Raw genomic sequence first — 21,940 nt, forward strand, 5'->3', positions numbered from 1 at the left:
AAAAATTAAAAAAAAAGGATCTAGGGGCAGAATCTGGTTAGATTTTTGACTTCAGTTGCAGGCAGGAGGGAGAGCGCAAATGGCTTGCGGCTGGCAGTTTGAGACACCTGGTATAAGTACTAATTGAAGAACCATTCAAAACGAGAGGAAACCAGGAAACTTTTTAATCAATATCAAAATTGAAATCACAAGTGCATAAAAATTCCAATTGTATGTAAGAACCTTTAATAATCATAATTGCCATTAAAAGAGAGATACAAAACATTGAACTATTGTTATTAAATCCACTTGGGTTTGCAAAAATAAACCTTTGCCTCTCAATTGTGACATTATTTAAAAACAAAAAAGGAGAAAATCTTAAAATGTACACGACTAACACTACTACAAATGTAAAACTTACTGGGATAAAGCTTATGAGGGGAAATAAGAACAGAACAATGGAGGAAAAACAACAAGTAGTGAAACTGCGGAGTCCCAATGGATGTGGAGATCCAACATGTACTAACAGAACATCTCACTATGCAGGTATAATGTCTTCATGATCTATTGGGTTTGACTTGAAACCTTTTAAAATTGGCCCCAAAGGACAAAAAAACTGATACAAAAGCAACAGTAGCAAAAACAACCGAGTTAAATACAACTACTAAAAACAAAACCGAGGGTCTGCGTCTATACAATGTGGAAGCGTGGTCCCGGCGCGGCGATGATGTCACTGTAGGGCTCGGTCTGCGTCAGGTCGATGGCCTGCTGCTTCTTCAGCACCAGGAAGCTGTAAAACTTGGCCGCAGCCTGTTTCTTGTTGTTGTTTCTGCACAGCTCCAGCAGGCTGATGGACTGGGCTCCGGTTTTAGCCACCACGCGCTGTCAAAGCAGAGGGAAAGCATTTCAGAGATATATATTATATACACACACATTAATTAATAACATTAATTTGAAATATTTAACACAGTTAAAAGTTACAGTTATTATTTCCTGTTGTTGTCGACATGTTCAACATGCAAAGAAATATGGAAAAGATCAAGGTAGCACTTTTTGAAGTCAAGTTTCAGTATAAAACAATTAATGTCGCATCACCAGGCTCTCCAGAGTCTCATGCAGTTTCGGGTGTTTCATTTTTAGCTTTCGACTTCTGTTTTAATGGAACTTGATACGGCATGGCAAACGGAAAGAAAAACCTCAGCATTTCGTGACTCGGTGGTCCTTTAAGGTAATCAAAAATAGCATGGTCGACTCTTAATAAGAGTGTTATCTTAATCATATTAAAATCAGAGTATTGGTGTCCTTGTGAATGTTTCAGTGAAAGTCCCAAATAATGTCGCAAACTGTCATGACCAGTGCATTCCTCTGCCTTTGCATGCGCCCTCAAATGTTTCATTAAGTTTGACGCGTTTCCCCCTTAAACTCAACTTTTGTAAAGCGTCTGCTTCACGTTGATTTGTCAGAATCCTTGTGAAATACAGCCATACTTTAGAAAGCTTAGTTTAGGCAAATTTGATGAACGCGATCATGTGTGTTGAATTTGAAGGCAGAAGCTCCAGTTGCCCTGTCCTGTGTGTGTGAGTGTGTGTGCGTTTCCTAGCAACAAGAATAAATGCCTAAACACTGTTATCAATATCCCTCAAAGTTGTTTAAATGTTTAGAGATGGTGTGACCAAAGTCCCTGTAAGAATTAGTCTTTGGTGTGACTCAAAAGGTACCTGTGGGTGCCTTTGACCGACCGCTTGATGGCATTACAATGGCAACAAAATTAGGCATCGAAATGCATATGCTGATTTAGCGATCCTGCCTGTTCTCACTCTCAGCTCACATCATTCAAAAGAAAAGGTCCACATTGTCCCCCAGACAATGTCTGGACTGTTTTAGCAACTGGCTGAATGTAAGGGAGAACTGAGCAAAATTGCTTCTACTTTATAATTAATGTTGTCAACTCAGAGCAATACAACTCTACAATGAGTACAATTGTTTGTATTCAATACTTTGTTATTAAAATTTTCTATTTTCCATGTGCGCAATGCCTGAATTTTGGCTTTTTTTTTTTTTGCGGTCCGCTTAGAATCCAACTCGGAAATAGTTTTTTTATTTATTGGCATTGATTGTTTTAAAATTCAAATGGCATTAACATGCCTGTGTTTTAATTTCTGTAATAAATATGGCTGTCAAGCCAGGATCTTGATGGTTTATTGTGGGTATGTTGTTTACATTAAGAAATCTGTGTTACAAGTTAAACAAAAATTCTAATAAACAATTATATTTTGAATTTAAATTGTTTTTGTCTTGCGTTTACATTAATTTTACATTTGAATAGCCAAAATTACAAGTTTCAGTCTTAATTGTCATTAATCACGATTAATAAAATAAATAAATAAATAAATAAAACTAAAAATAAAACTGGTAGCCCTTCACATTAATCGGTACCCAAAAAGTAGCTCTCGGTTAAAAAAGGTTGGTGACCCCTGCTATAAATGCTCATGTTGTCTTCTGTGTATGTATTGGAGTATTTATAAAACATTCATAGAGTGTTTTGTTTGAGCAGGTCAAATTAAAGGTACAGTTCATATATCTAACTGCTTGTATTAAAGGACAATATTGCATTACAAATAATATAAAAATATTAATATATTATATATTAATAAAAAAAATGTCTTGTGTTGTAAAGAAAAAAAATCTAATTTTGTGTGAAAGCGTCATCAATGCACCGAGATATCGAATTGAACCGAATCGATGGCATGATAATCTTAAGCAAACCGTGTGTGTGTGTACACACACGCACCCACACACAGCCCTTATATATATTATGCAAATAAAAACGTTTATAATACTAACCTGAAGACCGTGAAGCATCTGCTGAGTTCTCTTGTTCCACCTTCTCTCCTCTTGGTCCTGATCTCCTCCCTGTCCCTCCTCGCCCTGTTGATTCAAACAAACTCCATTTATTACTGGAAAATTACTGGGTCAAAACAGCATTAAGAAAGAGACAAAGAAAAAACAAAGATGAGCTGCATTTAATAATTTATACATAATAACAAACCAAAATCAAAGGACAGTTTCTGAAACACTCCGACAAGTCTGTCTGACACCAACAACCATGCCACGTTCAAAGTCACTTAAATCACCTTTCTTCTCGATTCTGATGCTTGGTTTGAACAGCAGCAGATCATCTTGACCATGTCTACATGCCTAAATGAATTGAGGTGCAGCCATGTAATTGGCTAATTAGAAATTTCTGTTACCGCGCAGTTAGACAGATGTACCTAATAAAGTGTTCGGTAGGTGTTTGTCAAAAAAAAAAAAAAAAAAAACATTGTGTATTGACCTGTGATTTACACAGGTGAGTGTTTCTTGACTATCCTACCTGTAGAAACACTCTTCTCCCTTTTTAAAAAAAAAAAAAAAAAAAAAAACATTGCCACTCCTTACTCTAATGCTCGATTCTCAGAGTACTAACAGTTGCTCTGTATAATTAGCACTTGTGTATCTGCTTGTTAAGTCGAGACGTATGGAATATCGTTTCCGGGTCCAAGCTGCTACTCGTTTGAATTAAGAAAATATTTGTTTATTATTCATTCCTTTTTAGTCATATCACATTTACATTTAGTCATTTAGCAGAAGCTTTTATCCAAAGCGACTTACAACTGAGGACAAGGAAGCAATTTACACAACTATAAGAGCAACAATGAATACACAATAAAGTGAATTTTATATGAAATCATGGTGTCCACAACAGTCTCTGGACTTGCTGCATCAGACACCAATATTTGAACAATTTATAAAAAGATGAATCACTTTCCAGCCATCAGATATTAGGCATGGGTATATTGCGATTGTGATTTTCGAAAGTATTGCAGCGCTTCGTAAATGTTTACTAATTAGCATTTCTTAAGTCTCCCCATACAGTTTGACAGAGCGCTTGGAGGCGGAAGCCACTTCGCATGACGTCACACTTAACAAGTGCATTGCCTCTTCTTGTTGAATCGCTCCTCGATTGCAAGACTGCTAAATGACTACATGTAAATGTATGTAAACTCCTCACCTCTTCGTCGCTGTCGTCCTTGTCTTTATCCTTGCTCTTTTCATCCAACAGATCCAGCTCTGGAATGAGTCTAGAGAGGTTAGTGGTGTCCTCAGGAGGAAGCTCCACCTGCGGCATCTCGAGCTGATGGGAAAGCACAGACTGATCCAAGGGCTGAAGCGTCTGCTCCAACACTCCCATTGGCTGGAATCACAATCGTGCATGGTTAGGCTAGAGCTTCAAACACTTCCATACATAAACAGCATGATTCTGTGATTGACTTACAGGCAGAACTGCATCTTTCTCGAGCGTCTCGAGTGACTTGCGCTTGAGTCCACGCTGGCGGGATGGAGGAGGCATCATGGACTCATCGAGAGCGGTTCTGCTGCCCTCCATAGAGGACGCCTGCAGCATACTGGGCTCCTCCATGATGGTCTGATCTGAAGGACACACACACAAATAAAATTAATTTTTATGCTTTCCATCTTAATATTCAATACAGCAGGGGTCACCAATCCTGGTCCTGGAGGTCCGGTGTCCCTGCAGGGTTCAGCTCCATCTTGCCTCAACACACCTGCCTGGATGTTTCACGCATACCCAGTAAGACCTCGATTAGCTTGTTCGTGTGTGTTTGATTAGGGTTGGAGCTAAAATCTGCAGGACACCGGCCCTCCAAGAACAAGTTTGGTGACCACTGCAATACAGGATTTATACAAATTTTAAATACCAACATTTCATGACTTTTCCAGAACTTCAATGCGTAATGTTTTATGTAATGTCGATGTATATGTGGTGAATAACATGAAAAACAATGCACATTCCATTTTATTACAGCATATGTTATGACTAACATTTATTTATTTATTTATTTTTGTTGCGCATAGTATGTGTTTTTTTTTCTCTTTGTCCAGCTTTCTTGTGTTGTCTTTTATATGGTCGAGGTTCTGATTGGCTGCTGTTTGCAGAGACCTATAAAAGGGAACTTCCGGCAGTGTTCGAGGTGCTGATTTTTGGTGTGACTGTTGCTGGGAGTGGAGAGCTCCTGGATTTCCCTACCGCTACGGCTGATGATCAAACTTTACTATTGTCCAAATGTCCACATATGTGTGCAACTTTTTGAGAGTTTGAGCTTTTAGGGGTGGTCTGCCTATTTATTTTGACTACTTTTGACTATGTTCAGGGAGAAAGGTAAGCTTCCAGTGTTTTTCTTTAAAGATTTACAGGTTATTTAGTTTATTTACTTTGCAGATTCTTTTGTTTGTTATTTTGGTCTGTGGTCACCCTGAAGAGATGCTCATTTAAATTGCTACATTTATCTATAATAAATTTATTCAGCTACTCTCAACTGAGTGCCTGTATTTGGTAGTTGATCGAAAGGGATCTGTTGAATAAGTTCTTTTTGCTTCCCTTGAGAAATCCACCATCCAAAACCTTATTTCTTTTATTTTGCGTATGTAAATCTTAGCGTGTAATAGCAAATCATAAAACATGCAACAAGATATTTAGTTGAAATTTATTTCAATCTATGAAATTTTATTTAAAAAATGCGTACACAGCACTAATAATGTGAGAGCATGTGCTAGTAGTAAAGACAACTAACCTATATTCAAGTATACATATATCCATGACTTTGTGGGTTTTTCTGTTTTTCCATGTCAAAATTCCACAACTTTTCCAGGTTTTCCTTGACGGTATAAACCCTGTTATTCTCAATTAATACCAGGGCTGTGCAATTAATTGAAAAGCCGGTTTCAATTTCTGCTTCTTACGATTATGAAAAAACTTTAATCGAGATAAACGATTATTGCATCATATATTATGTTGCTCTGCAAAGCTCAGTTTCACATGAAAATGACCATGCATGTGCTGTAATGTAACGTTTGCAGCACGGGATGCGCATCATTCATTAATGCACATTCGAATCAATCATATTTTTGAACGCGCAAAAGGGCGGATGCCGTTGTGTGTGTGTGCGCGCGCGCTTAGCCTCAGAGACGAGCAGAGCACACACATCTATCGCCATCTAAATGAGAGTGCTTCAATGGTTAAATACATGCACATTTGTGTCAGAGCGCGGTGTTTAGTGATTATTCATATTAGCCCTCATTTGTGTAATAAACAATTTGAGAATCAAAATACATGTGAAAGAGAAACCAAATCAGAGCTGCACTACTCATAGTGACAGCGCGCAATATTCCTACAGCTGCCTGTTTTTATTATTACTCAAACAACAAAAGGAGAAAATCCCTCACTGCTCTTGACTGAAGGACTTTTGTAGCTAAAGTTTTTTTTTCTGACAGTGAAGATGCTTATGTTTAATATCTTTTTTTCTATTGTATTTATTTCCCTTTTCTTATTTACAGGAAGGAAAATAACTGTATATAAACAGTTAAAGTCAGAATTATCAGCCCTCCTGAATTATTAGCGACCCTTTCCCCCCAATTTCTGTTTAATGGAAAGAAATATTTTTAACCCATTTTTAAACAACAGATTTAATACCAAATTTCTAATTATTTTCTTTTATCTTTGTCATGATAACAGCACATAATATTTGACTAGATATTTTCAAGATACTAGTATTCATCTTAAAGTGACATTCAAAGGCTTAACTAGGGTAATTAGGCAAGTCATTGTATAACAGTAGTTTCTTCAGCAGACAATCAAAAATAAATATTTCTTAAGGGGGCTAATAATGTTGAGCTATTAAAATAGGTTTCAAAATATTTAAACCTGCTTTTTTTCTAGCCGACATAAAACAAATAAGCCTTTCTCCAGAAGAAAAAATATTATAGGAAATACTGTGAAAAAATCTTCTGTTAAACATAATTTGGGAAATATTTATATATGCAAAAAATTCCACAGGAGGGCTAATCATTTGAACTTGAACTGATAATTGCTTTGAAAAATTTTGATTACAATTATGACCAAAATAATCGTGATTATGATTTTTCCCATAATCCAGCAGCCCTACTTGATACTTCCATAATATTCATTTACTGCACATGTACTGCGCTGTTGGCAAAATGATCCTTTCTCTGCTGAATTTTGCACAACAGTTTAACATTTACACGTGTAAATAGCAAACCTTTTTACTTATTTATACTTCATATTTACTGATTTGCATGCTTTTCCAATTGCCTATTTTGTTAAATTATCATATCTTTTAGTTTGTAATTTTAAAATTAATATTATATAGCACATTATCCTGTCACTGCAGTACTGTACTGTTAGTAGTTTGCTTATCACATTAGCAACTTATGTATGGTTATTTCATCAATACAGACAAACTATATATACAAATAAAAGACAATACAAAAAAAAAAAAAACACTCTAAATTGTACATTAAAAACATAAAATAAATTAAACTTTTATTACATTAAAAAAAATTCTTAAAATTGTTTAAAAACAACCAAAGTACTAAAAGATGTATTTTTATACTCAAATCTCTTTTATTGTGTGGGGTCCATGTTACGACTAATGCTGCGTTCACACCAGACACGGAACGTGCGTCAAGCGTGAGTGATTTACATGTTAAGTCAATGCAAACGCGCGAATAGACATCCTGCGGCGCGCGAATGATGCAAATTGTGTGAATAGCGCGGGGCGAATTAAGCGTTTTGCGCGTTAACCAATCAGAAGCTTGCTCTTGTGGGGGCGTGATTGTGACGTAGAACCTGTTGTCCGTGTTCCAAGGGAAATCCTCCAGCCTTCACCGACAACAGTTCATCAAACTCGGCTTGGTTCAGTCAGAAGCACCGCTGAAAGCCTCCGTCATCCAGGTTAAGTTTCTGGAGGAGTTTATGAGCTCACAGAGCTGGATGCACCTATGAAAGGATGTAGTGGACTCAGACAGGACCCTTAACGTATCGACGCTGTTTTTCAGTCTTCATAAAGCACATAAACCTTGTTATTTTCTTCATAAAATCCATGTTAGCCATTTAGCTATGAAACTAGAGTCTTCAGGCAGACAGAATCCCTGCCCATCACGTGAATCCGCGTCTGTTCTTAGGTGAATTTGACACGCGAATGAAGTGGGTTTTGATGCGCGAATGAAGCAAATAAACTCAAATGTTCACGCGGCTATTTAAGCGCGAATAGCTGATTTATCCATGCGTTCCGCGTCTGGTGTGAACACAGCATTAGAAGAAAACCATGTACAATGGTAAATTTTTTTGTATCTTAACTTTTACATGGGCCATTTCGCTTGTTTTAAGCTACATCAGTTTTTTTGTATCAGCTTACCGATAACGTCGCTCCTGTGACCCAGCACCTCCTCTCTGGGCACTTCTGGGTTCTCCAGCTCCTTCAGGAAGTCCTCAAGGCTGTCGGCTTCTCCTCCCTTCCTCCTCTTCCTCAGCTCATCAGGCACCAGTGGAGTCAAGCAGCGAGTAAACATCTAAAACACACACACACACACACACACACACAATTCGCTTTATTACAGCATTGTGCTTAAACATACCAACGTTAAAGTGACATCAGATAAACCCTCACCTTAAGCAGACGGCCGTTCCAGAGAGGCTGAGCAGGCAATGAGAAGAGCTTCTCCACACCTCCAGTCTCCTTCCACATCATCAGCTTTTTGGTTGGAGGAGCCAAATCCAGCGTGGTGACGATATCGGAGTAATCACTTAGCTGGGCACGGATGGTCTTGCTGTCCAACTCCTTCAGGCTGTCGACAATGAGCTTCCTCTTTCTCTTAGCCTTGGTCTCTTTCACTGAGGACGAATAATACAATGCATAAAACAGCATATCAACAGGCTTTGAGGCTGAGACTTGTTTCAGGGTTTTTGCAAGTTTCACAAAGTTTACTTTTTAAGATCTATTTAACACCAGAGTGAACTCAATTAAACAAACAAACAAAAAACTCAACTTTTTAATAATCTATATATCCATTCGTAAATCATTACACCTGCTGCAGCCATGGAACAGCCGCAAAGTTACTTGATTATTACGCCAGCACGAAAGTATAGTTCCTAGCCATATTAGCCTAGAAAACAGCAATTTTCATTGTCTCCATACACAATTTAACTTCAGCAGAGTTTGTGTTTAAATTAGGGAATACCTGGATCAGATATCGGTTCGATACCACATATTATTGCTGGATCGGGTATCAGCCAGTCTGAATAGCCAGACTATTTGTTCCAGTTAGTTTAAATAATCAGTGGAGAAATGCATTTAGTTTAACATTAAATGGCTTCATTTTGACCTGCAACAAGGAGTTCACTGCTGTTTCTGAATCATGTTGCGCTGTGTCTGTTAGACCAGCAGATCGCATTCGCAACACTGGAGAGAAGAAGGTTATTACAAGGCCCACACGAAATCTGCGCCCGCAGAATTTTAGCCGATTATCGAGTCTATTTATTTACTTGTGTAAATGTGTGTAAATTTATATTTATTCTGTTTTTAAATTAATTTCAGTAAAAATATTGACTAATATGAAAATAATTATTTTATTTATTTCCAATGCGGTTTGTAAAATAATATTTTCTCTTTTTTAGCAGAGATATTATATGAGGGACTTGCTTTGTTTACCAAATAAAGTGAATCTAGATGGACTTGCATTGTAAACATTGAATACAAGTTAAAAAGATATTACTTTTTATTTCATATATTAAAGTTTTAGTTATGATACTTCCAAAATCATTCCGCATAAATCAGCAGATTTTTAATAAAATTCTGCACAGAAATGGCAAAAAATGTCTGCAGATTCCATCTGGCCCTAGTTATTACCTGCTCTTCACACTCAAAGTAGGCCTACCTACAATTTTTAAATAAAAAGGATCAATAATACATTGGAGAGATGCCCAACGCACTGATTTGGTGAGGGATTAAGTAAAACTGGCCTCAGACAGTTTAGTTTATCTAAATATAAGAAAATATATTTTACCAACAGTTAGCATCAATAGTGGTCGCCTATTACAGATTTCAAAGAAAAATTTTAATATTAAAAAAGGAAACAAGTTCGACCACAACAGATCAACGTCATAACGAATGCTCAAACATTGTAGCCTAGTTTATAGCAAGCATCATATTTTTAGTTAGACTGTGCCGTCTGTCATATATAGTAGGCCTTTAGGTCTTTTATTTTTACTAAAGAAGATAAATTATTTTAGTTTAGCACCAGAGCTAAAGAAATTGTATTACGCTTAGAAAAAACAAACAAACATAACAGCACAGTAATAACAGCACATTATCGGCATCGGATCTGTATCAGTCGATACTCAGAATTTTGGTATCGAGATCAGATTGGTTTGAAAAAAACGGTAATGGTGCATTTCTAGTCCTTGGTCATTTTTTAATGTTAAGTTAAACTAACAGTGCTTCCACCAGACCGGGAGATCATCTGAATGGATTATAAAAAGGTAAAACTCAACTTTTACAACACAAGGAGACTAGTAAAATTTGCCTCTTTTCAAAAAACAAAGTGTTGCTTTAAGGTCTATATCACAATGCTGTTCTTAATCTTAGTTATAATAAAGCTCATTTTATTTGAACTAATAAAAGTAACTGCTATAACAAGAAATGAAAATAACAGGCAGACAAGAGCTCAATGGATTGAAGTTGTAAAACTATGATATTACTTTTTTTATTATTAATTTATTGTTCATTTTTACCAGTGATGTCGATGGGCTCAAGAGCGAAAGCTTCATCCTCATTGGGCACCAGAGTGGTCTGTTCGGTCTGATCTGTCTGGTCAGTGGTGTTGGGAAGAGGCTCCACGGGTCCAGAGTCTGGACTGTCTGGACCTCCAGCTGCTGAAATGATAATGCAGAAACGTCTTATGAGGTCCAAATAGCATGACAAGAGGAACTGTTATTACAGGAAGATGATTTCCTCATTAAACAAGTTACTCATCTTTATACAATTATAAAAAAAAAACCTGAAAGACATTTTAATCACTTAACAAGCTGTAAATTGTACAAACCTGTCCCAAAACACATGTGTTACTGTTACAAATAACAAACCTCTAAACCAGGGGTCTCAAACTCGCGGCCCGCGGGCCATTTGCGGCCCTCAGTGCAATATTTTGTGGCCCGCGCCGACCGCTGTACACTGACAGAATTAGCGGAGCGGGGAGAGAGAGCACTCCCCACTCCGCTGATTCTATCCGTAAACAGCGGTCACTGGCATTCCCCGCCCGCCGTGTTGTCGCGCGCGTTCTCATCAGCGGTGTTATCGCGCGCCTACTGAAGGGCGGGACCGAGGGTGTGTCGCGTCACGGGGGCACTTTTGATCATTTTGGAAGGGCACTTTCTATGCAAGACTAAAAAGGGCATGTGCTCTGCAAAGGTTGAGCCCTATGTGTGCACGTGCCTGCCCTGCATCTTATATCATAGGTAGATACAGACTGGTACAGACTGATGTGACTGGAGTGGGGTGGGGGTGTTTTATTTATACATATATATATACCTTTTTTTAGGTGAGGGAATGTAAGTTGAGTGAGTTCCCCCACTTTTTTCCCTAGGACTTCAATAAGTCAAAGTACAGGTCTAGACTTAATGATGATCATCTTCAAGCCATACTGAGGGTCTCAACTGCTTCCGCTCTAAAGCCAAATGTGGTTCAGATTTGTGAGAAGAAGCGCTGTCAAGTCTCTGGCAGCAAGAAATAGGCAAAAGATGCCATGTTCAGAAGAACTGTTCATAATCTTCACTCAATGTTCTATTAATGTTCAGGACACTTCATGTTCAGAAGAAATAATTAAAACTGTTAATAATGACATTTGAGGACTTTTTTGTGTGAAATCCCTTATGCGGCCCAGCCTCACCCAGACTTTGCCTCCTGCGGCCCCCAGGTAAATTGAGTTTGAGACCCCTGATCTAAACAAATCTAAATGATGTACATAATTATACTCATACTTAATTGATTAGCCAAAAATATTTACAACCTAAAATAAAGCTTGAAATTTTAGGAATAAGTCCCTCTTATGTAGTAAAGACTTTTAAATACCCCAAACATATTTTGTTTTACTTGGTTAAACCATTTCAAACTCCATTTGCATTGAGGCATTAAAACAAATATTTATGTAAATTGTAGGCGTATTAACGCCTGAAATTAATGACTGAAAAATCATTCTATAAATTAAAACAAAATTATTTCATGAATAGAGATTAAATATTTGGTGACAATTTAAAATGAGTGATTTATAGACCATTTTAAGGGATGTAAACAAAAACAATGGTCCCAACATATTTTCTTTTTTTATATTTTTTTATTTCTACAGCTTCCGAGAATACAAAAATGTTATGAAAGCGGTTATAACATTAAGTTATCGTTAAACTGCCTCTTGTTACAGTTATTAAATAGTTTGATAACAAGCTGGAAATGTTCATGGGCCAGTGACATGACCATATTGAAATGGTCTTTACACTGTTCTTTGCAGAATCGCCATTTTTAACAGGAACACTTTAAAATGTCAAAGGTGGAAAAAACAGACATTTCACATATATTTAGGAGGATGCTACGCCATTTGTGAAGTCAATATGTTTTAGCCTAATGCAATAACATTCAAAGAAAAGAAACTGGTCAAATGACTGCATACATTGGGGAAAAAAATTACAGCACAATTTATCATTGGAAAAAAGTGACGATTGCAGCAAAAAAGAAAAGGGTTTAGTCAATTTATAGAAACAAGGAATTGGATTTACTTACGAGAAAAGTTATCAAAGTCGTCATCATCATCTCCATGGTCTTGAGGCATCATCACACTGTCAGTGATAGCTGGAGGATCATCAAATATACCACCGCCATCCTCATTGCTTAGGATCTTGTCCACTGAAATGTAGCACAAACTTAGATTAGTACCTCATTATCATCATACAAACTATTAAAGATCAACTGTACTCACTTAAAATTCCGCCATCGCTGTTCTCCAGGTTGTTGTCTCCAAAGTCATCATAGTCAAGGTTGGGTGTTTTGTCAGGGAGGTGAGCAGGACCAGGTTCAGCTTCCAGAAGAAGATTGGCAGCAGACGATTCATGGATGATGTCTCCAAAAGCATTCTCCTCCCTCATCATCTCGCGATCATCCATGCCGAAGTCACCTGGTAGGACATTAGTGATATTAAGTGTTGTAGAACATGCAATTTGTGATTCTAACTCTCGATATAAATAAAATATTACACAATAAAAACATTTTTTATTATTGTACACAAAATCCTATTAAAAAAAAGTTACTTGAATAAATATATACACTATAAATAAATAAAATTCACACAAAATTTATTTTTCAAAGTTAAACATAATTTTCAATGTTCAAACTTTTTTTTAAAGTTCAATGATTGATAAATAATTTAAGATTCTTCCTGGTAGTACCTTTTTAAAAATGTCCGAAGTACTCTACTTTAAACATTTTGTCTAATTGTATTCAAACTTGTACAATCCTACAGAATGTGTTTGATAGTAAGAGCAGCCTGGCAGTAATATGTTGGCCAAACTAGACTTAAAAACAAGCATTACAAATCCCAACTTTATTTCACAACATAAAACTGAAGTCACTTTTTTATCCAAAGCCAAACCTTTTTATTATGCCAAAAAAATATGCTTCCCTACTCAGTGTTACACTTTTACCTATTGTAGTTTTTAAAAATCAAAATAACGATTTAAACTAGCACCTATTTTTATATTTTGGGTTCACATTTGAACTCTTTTAAAATGTATAACCATAATATGTTGGCCAAACTAGACTTATAAACAAGCATAAAAAAATCACAATTTTATATCACAACGTAAAATTGCAGTCACTTATTCTATTCAAAGCAAGTCATTTAAGCAACTTTAGCCTAAAAATATGCTTTCCTACTCAGTGTTTCACTGTAGTTGAGTAACTATTATAGTTTCTTATAATCATAATAACAGTTTGAACTAGAATCTATTTTTATATTTTCTGTACACCTTTAAATTACATTTAAATTTCATAACCACAAAATGATGGCCAGACTAGACTTATAAACAAGAATAATCTATCACAATTTTATAACAGTGTAAAATTGTAGTCACTTTTTTTCAAAGCTATTCAACTTTTATATCGTGCCTAAAAATACCATGCTCCCCTACTCAAGGTTACGTTTAAAGTTAAGTAACTATTGTAGTTTATAAAAATCCTAACGATTGAAACTAGCATCTATTTTTCTGCTCACTTTTATCGCTTATAAAAATTTAAAGGGGTTTTGTCATTAGTTTACATTTTTCATGATCATATGGTTTACATTATTTTTTTTATTTTACCACAAGTTAATTTACATTTAATTTAAACTAAATTAAAATGAGGGGAAAAAAACCTTGGCTACTACCCGAAATAAAAAAGTCTTAAATAAAATGAAATATAAAAATGAAATGCTTCTTTCAGGTTTTACCAAAGTCGTTGTCAGTCATGAGGCTGATGTTTCCTACTTCCTCCCTCATGGTGATCTCCTCAACACGACTCTGATTCAGGGTGAACTGCTGTGCTACATCAATATCACTGAAATACAAATGTTAGAATCAAAAATCACATTCAGAAGAAGTCATTTGTGCATAAATATACATGAAAACCAAATCAAGGACCACTGAAGACTAATCAAATTTGCCGTGCAAACATTTAATACGTTCCCACATCCTAAAGCAGACCAAAACTTGCACCTAAAACATAAAACAACATGCATGACTTACTCAAGATCAGGAAGAGGCTGGTCAAAATCGTGGAACTCCTCTGGCAAGGTGATGGCATTGTATGCTGCCTCACGGTTGTCTTCTGGCAGATCAACGACACCTAAAACCGACCCAAACTAGTAAATACAAGCAGGCAAAGCTAGACGATAATAAAAACAAATTATTGTAACTCATGTTTTGATACAATACCTGGGCGGAAAGCCATTTTGATCTTGATAAATGCCTCATTACAATCAGCCAGAAGATATTTGGCTTTTCTGTGGTAGATCCTCACCACGCCCAGGAGAAGATGACCAGATGTACGCAGAGCCATTTTCACCTATACAGTCGAGTATTAAAAGAGATTTAACGTCCACAAACACACACACAACTAGACACGGGTACACTGCATTTTAGAAAAGTCAAGGTTTTTAAAGCGGTCAAACTTTCCTGCTATACCATTCCTAAGGTGTATGTAAGATTTTTTTTTTAAGTACAACAGCATCTACAGCAAAAAAGATATCCAAAAATGTCATTTTAAATTGTAAAGAAGCCTGCAGAAGTCCATTATTTATTTTCATTATTTAGTCTGACATGTTTATCGCTCCAAAATGGTTTTTTTTACACAGACACTTAAAATATATTTTAGAGCAGTAATCACGATACAGTGAATCTGTTATATTTTATCCAAGATTATCATAGCATCAGAATTGTATACTGACCCATGCCTACACACAACATCATGCAACAACCAGTGTTAAACACTCACCTTTGGGGAAATGATGCTTTCCACGCTGCTCTCTAGATTGCATTCAAAGACGTGCGCTTTGGTCAGCTTTTTGTCCCAATGGGCCGCCAGCCAGATTTTGGCTAGCGGCCCACGTTTACTGAGGACGAAGTGGGCGTAAAACATTGCCCCGGTGTCTGGTCAAAGATCTGAGATCTCTCCACTACACCTGGAAGAAAACAGAATTATTTAAAACTCCAGCAAGGATTTAAGACAAATTTAAGACTTTTTAAGACCATTATAAATACAATTTCAGACTCACAAAAGGGCTTAATGGTTAGCAATCTTTGTAAAAGGATTAAGTTACATTTAAAAATAAAATGTATTCTAGGGAAGGTAATAAAACCATATTGGTAAATAGAGTTAATAAATAATTTTTTGTTATAAGTTTTATTGAGACGTATTGATGGTGATTGGATTGGTCCTTGCCCGATTGGGTAACTTTACATGGACATGGGAAAATTAAGACCTATTCAAAATTATTTTAGACCTACATCTAAGCATGACGATAACCGGTTTTAATGTTTACCGCGATTTGGAAAAGTCAAGATTTTAAAAACTGCGAAAACTTTGTTACACCGTTCTTAAGGTATATGTAAAGGTTTTTTAAAGTGTTGTAAAGAAATATGTTTTATAAACTAATGAAGACCGTAGAAGTTAATGATTTCTTTTAATTATTAGCCTGACATGTTTACTGCTCCAAAATGTTATAAATGTGAATAGCAAATTGTGAAATAAAATACTGTATACTGTGTTCAATGGGGAAAATGTGTTGTTTTTTACCCAGACATTAAAAAACAACTAATTTTAGAGCAATAGTCACAATAACGTTAAACCATGGTATTTTTATCCAAGGTAATTATACCATCACAAACTTATACCGGCCTAGAACACAATACTTTATCAAATTTAAGACTTTATAAAGGCCCAAAATTTAGTTTTTGAAATGTAAGACCCCGCAGACACCCTTTTCAGACTACAGTGATGTATAAAATCCATTAGACTTGAAGATGCCTGTGATGGATAAGTTATTAAATTAAAAGACAACATATATATAACAAAACTGCATAACGTACACCATATCTAATGCAGATCAATCTACAATATGCCAATAAAGTGCACGTGCTAGATAGTGTTAAAAAATCTTTTTGTAAAAAGTTTTATTGAGATGTATTGCTGGTGATTGGTTGGGTCTTTTCCTGATAGGGTAACTTTACAAGGACATAGGTAAATTTAGACTTATTAAAAATTATCAAAGACCTACAACACAGTAATTACGCAAATTAAAGACTATTTAAAAGTCTATAATTTAGTTTTTGAAAATTAAGACCCCGCGGACACCAGATCCATTAGACTAGAAGATGCATATGATGGATAAGTCAGCAAATTATGAGAAGAGATAAAATGCAACTGACCATATCTAAACCCTATACATCTACAAGCACATGCATTTTTATACAAGACAACAAAACAGCATGCATAAGATCTAATGCAGATCAATCTACAAAATGCAGATATATATACACAATATGGCAATAAAGTGCACGTGCATTTAGGCAAGACCATAGAACTGCACAATAAAGGGCATTCGTACCACATCTAACACAAAACAATCAATCATAAGCCTATTAAATACAAAATTATCTTATAAAAGACAAAGCTACTTCTTAAAGCTAGCCGAGATGCTAACGTTACGTTAGTTGGTTTATTTTGAAGAATTGCCCGCCTTCACACCAGCATTATAACATGAAGAAAATGAGCTAAACCACACTTTTACGCCCTTAATGAAGTGCATTATCCAAAACAATTGTTCTAAATTTTATAAAAACAAGATAAGAAAACTAAACATGCAAACGTATAAACAAGCAGCTCGATTTAAACATGCAGAACTGTTGCGTTTGTGTCCACACTAGCGTTTGGCTAAGCAGCTGATAAGCAAGCGACGCTATTTCGCTTTTAAAAAAATAATTTCTAGAACATATAGAGTGTAAACGATGTAACTTAATTTTATCTCACTCGCGTTGATCTTTTAAACGCCATAAATTGGTAATTCAGTCATTTTAATAACGCTTTCAGAGCCAAATAATTCGTAAGCTATCGTTAGCAATTAGCCTTAGCCAACTGTTGATTAGCCGCAGCACGTAAGCAGCGCGAGCGTCAAATTTCATCCCCCTGCTCGCACATTCCCCTTCTTAATCTCATTTATCCACAAAAACACGAATTTTTTGGGACGTACCATTCAAAATATCTTATCCGTGTTGTTCGTGATCAGTCTTTTCTCTCCCCTCCTACGGAGAGAAGTTAGCAACCGTTTCCTCTCATTGAATCCGACAAAGATGGCGCGCGCTCTCGGCGGGATGTTTACAGTCAAAATTTGGCGGTGGGAGGAGCTTGGTAGCTGATTGACAGGAAGCGGCTGCAAGGGAGGCTGGAGGTTGCCAGAATGGATACAGCTGCATCTGAAAGTTAAAGAGAATTATTTATTTTTTATTTAAATATCCATTAACTGAATTTATTAACGTCTACCCCTACCCCAACTCTAAACCCAATCAGCACCGTAATATAAAAACAGTAATTTTAATTATAAAATTACCCATTAAATTGTATTTATCAACGCCTACCCGCTCTCCAACCCTAAACCAACTATCACACAGTAATGTAAAGCAGAATTTATACAGAGTATTATTCATATTATTTATTAAAATAGCCATTAAACTGTATTTTTCTAATGTCTACCCGATGACAACCCTAAACCCAACCATAACAGTAATGTAAAACAGTAATTACACAGAGCCTTATGCATATCAAAATACCCATTATTGTATTTTATTAACGTCTACCCCAACCCTAAACCTAACTCTCGCAGTAATATAAAAAAATATATTATTTATTGTTGTGTCACAAAAATTAACATGAGAATCCGCAGCTGTATTCCTTCTACGCTTCACCTTGGCGGCTGGTGGTAGGCGGGGCTTAGCTGGTGATTGGCAGGCAGTGGCTGTAGCGGAGTCCAATGACAGCGCGCTGTTCAGTTGGCAGAGGGCGGTGTTGCCTTACTAACCGAATGCGAGGCGTCACAACAATGAGCTACAGGAAGTCTGCGGTTCTTCTTTGTATACATTTTCTTTTGTGTGCATGAATAATAGGTGAACATTTCATAAAATGCTCATAGAAGGTTGCATCTGAAGACACTCAATAAAATACACTTTAGTGACGTAGAAAGCTGAACTACTTGTGAGTTTTATCACTTTTCCTGCTTATTATGCATACACACTTTTCACACTTTTTATATATATACACAACACACTCACCAGCCACTTTATTAGGTACACCTTACTAGTACCAGGATGGACCCCCTTTTGCTTAATTCTTAGTGGCATAGATTTAACAAGGTGCTGGAAATATTCCTCAGAGATTTTGGTCCATATTGACATGATAGCAGCTGCACATCCATGATGCGAATCTCCTGTTCCACCACATCCCAAAGGTGCTCTATTGGATTGAGATCTAGTGACTGTGGAGGCCATTTGAGTACAGTGAACTCATTGTCATGTTCAAGAAACCAGTCTGAGATGATTCATGCTTTATGACATGTTATAGCCATCAGAAGATGGTACACTGTGGTCATAAAGGGATGGACATGGTCAGCAACAATACTCAGGTAGGCTGTGGCATTGAGACGATGCTCAATTGATACTAATAGGCCCAAAGTGTGCCAAGAAAACATCCCCCACACCATTACACCACCACTATCAGCCTGAACCGTTGATGAAAGGCAAGGCAGGATAGATTCATGCTTTCATGTTGTTGACACCAAATTCTGACCAGGGGCGGACTGGGAAAGCATTTTCCACCAGGACAATGTTACAGTTAGACAGGTCACATCCGATGCCATCTAGCATGTGGACGGACGTTGGGGTTGTTGTGCAGGCTAGAGTCCTGCTGCCAGGCCACATCCGATGCGATCTAGAAAGTGAAGAGCGGGGCTGGGGGGTTAAAGGGGCGTGGCAGGCCAGACTCGCGGGTGCAGGCCAGATTGACCGTCAGGCCAAAGTGAAATGTCCTGGTGCTCCCTATGGCCAGTCCGCCCCTGATTCTGACCCTACCATCCGAATGTCATAGCAGAAATCGATGCTCATCAGACCAGGCAACGTTTTTTCAATCTTCTATTGTCCAATTTTGGTAAGCCTGTGCGAAATGTAGCCTAGTTTCCTGTTTGTAGCTTAGAGGAGTGCCACTCGATTTGGTCTTCTGCTGCTGTAGCACATCCACCGCAAGGTTGGACGTGTTGTGTGTTCAGAGATGCTCTTCTGCAGACCTCGGTTGTAACGAGTGTTTATTTGAGTTACTGTGGCCTTTCTATCAGCTGGAACCAGTCTGGCCATTCTCCTCCAACCTCTGGCATCAACAAGGCATTTGCGCCCACAGAACTGCCCTTCACTGGATATTTTCTCTTTTTCTGACACTTCTCTGTAAACCCTAGAGATGGTTGTGCGGGAAAATCCTATTAGATCAGCAGTTTCTGAAATACTCAGACCAGCTTGTCAGGCACCAACAACCATGCCACATTCAAACTCACTTAAATCACCTTTCTTCCTCATTCTGATGCTTGGTTTGAACTGCAGCAGATTATCTTGACTATGTCTACATGGCTAAATGCATTGAGTTGCTGCCATGTGATTGGCTGGTTAGAAATTTGTGTTAAGGAGCAGTTAGACAGCTGTACCTAATAAAGTGGCCGGTAATTGTATATATGTGGGTGTTTTATTTAGTAATTCTTTTCTATTGCCACTAACAATAGTAATACCCTGAGAAAAACAACAACTCTCTCAATAAAACAATAATGTCTTTTAGTAAAACGTTGCTTTTGTTTTATTCTGTTAACTACTGTTGACATTTTGCCCAAATGTTCCATAAAACTAATGTTTTTTGGCATAAAATGAAAAAAGCACCATGTTTTCAGATATTTATATTCAATTTTAGAATACAATTTTAAAGGTGAGCGTTTTTAGCTACTTCAGAGAAACTAAAAGTTGTCAAGTCAAGTGGTCTCTTTTTATTTTTCCACATATTTAGGCAAATTTAAAAAATATCACCACCCTGAGAAATAAAAAGTAAAATAAAATCATTCTCCCATACTCAAATATGCATATACAGCACTGTAAAAATATCTGTTCATTTACAGTTTGTGTGTTTTGTGATTCACAAAAGTTTTACGTCTATGTATGGTTGTGAATTGCATTATGGGAGAATGATCTCTACTCTGTCAACTTTTGATGTTGACAATTCAACTCTACAGTTTAACGAAGCGACTTTAATTGACATTTTAGTAGTTTTGAATAATTTAACATATAAGAAATAAATATATACAGAGAACTAAGTCTGTAAAATGAGAGAAAATGTACTGGCAGTTTGCTACCCACAGCTAGCTCTCAGCCCAGTGAAGCTAAGCAGGGCTGAGCCTGGTCAGTACTGGATGGGAGACCACATAGGAAAGCTAGGTTGCAGTTGGAAGTGGTGATAGTGAGGCCAGCAGGGGGTGCTCAACTTGCAGTCTCTGTTGGTCCTAATGCCCCAGTATATTGATGGGGACTCAGTTTTTCAGTACTGCTTAGTTTCAGATGAGATGTTAAACTAAGGTTTAAAAATCTGGTGGTTCGAAAGTCCCACTCCTCATTGACAAAGGTCCAGAATTTGTCCCATATATAAGCTAATTTGTCCCATTTTGACTGCTATGCCTCACTAAATTATGAAAATTACTCACTGAAGAAGGCTTTAACACCAAGCATAATCCTCTGTTGGAAAATTGAATGTGCTGGCCTGTTTGTTATTTAAAATAATGATATTTAAATGACAAAATGCTAGTTTGTAAGTGAAAACTTTAACAGATTCCTATTTTTTTCTACTGATATATGATGTAATAAATTTGCATTTAAAAAAATAAGTATTGTTTTTATATTTCTTCATTCTAAACCTTTAGGAAATGTTTTTGGTACATATAAAAGTGTGGTTATGATGACCATCCGACAAGCTAATCCAGCAAAAAAAAAAAAGTGCTTAAAATGTCACTAAAATGCAACCTATCAAAACTTCCTATTTATGAGGTGAAAAACTGCAAAAAGAATACTGAACCACCGCTTTCACCAATCTGGCAACAGGGCTGAGTAGGAATTCAACTCTCTCTGGCCTCTGTCCATCAGCTGGTGTGTGGTGTGAGGTCGGTCTGACGCAATACGGCTGTCGTCATGTCATCCAGGTGGATGCTGCACACTGGTGGTGGATGAGGAGATTCCCCCTAAAAATGTGTAAAGTGCTTTAAGTGTCTAGAAAAGCTCTATATAAATGTGTGGAACTATTATTATTATTATTATTATTACTATTGTTATTAATATTATTGTTATTATTATTATTATTGTTATTATTACTATTGTTATTAATATCATTGTTATTATTATTATTGTTATTATTATTGTTGTTATTAATATTATTATTGTTGTTATTGTTATTATTAT

The 21,940-nt window shown here is 36.7% G+C and overlaps 1 protein-coding gene across 2 annotated transcripts; it reads right to left on the minus strand.

Annotated features, from left to right (window-relative positions):
* Positions 1 to 148: 148 nt before the first annotated feature.
* Positions 149 to 17,766, minus strand: rad21a (RAD21 cohesin complex component a). 2 transcript variants are annotated; one of them, XR_012391343.1, is made up of 15 exons: positions 17,665 to 17,766; positions 15,411 to 15,597; positions 14,852 to 14,981; positions 14,663 to 14,762; positions 14,368 to 14,474; positions 12,862 to 13,056; positions 12,666 to 12,788; positions 10,628 to 10,768; positions 8,505 to 8,728; positions 8,146 to 8,406; positions 7,018 to 7,484; positions 4,295 to 6,979; positions 4,031 to 4,213; positions 2,824 to 2,907; positions 150 to 861 (listed from the first exon to the last, which is right to left on the minus strand). XR_012391343.1 is itself a non-coding variant. In NM_199595.1 (14 exon segments), coding segments are annotated over 13 exon segments (1,932 nt in total). In that variant the 5' UTR covers positions 15,555 to 15,597; positions 17,665 to 17,766; the 3' UTR covers positions 149 to 669.
* Positions 17,767 to 21,940: the final 4,174 nt, after the last annotated feature.

The sequence above is a fragment of the Danio rerio genome, chromosome 16 (assembly GCF_049306965.1).
Source record: "Danio rerio strain Tuebingen ecotype United States chromosome 16, GRCz12tu, whole genome shotgun sequence".
Lineage (NCBI taxonomy): Eukaryota > Metazoa > Chordata > Actinopteri > Cypriniformes > Danionidae > Danio > Danio rerio.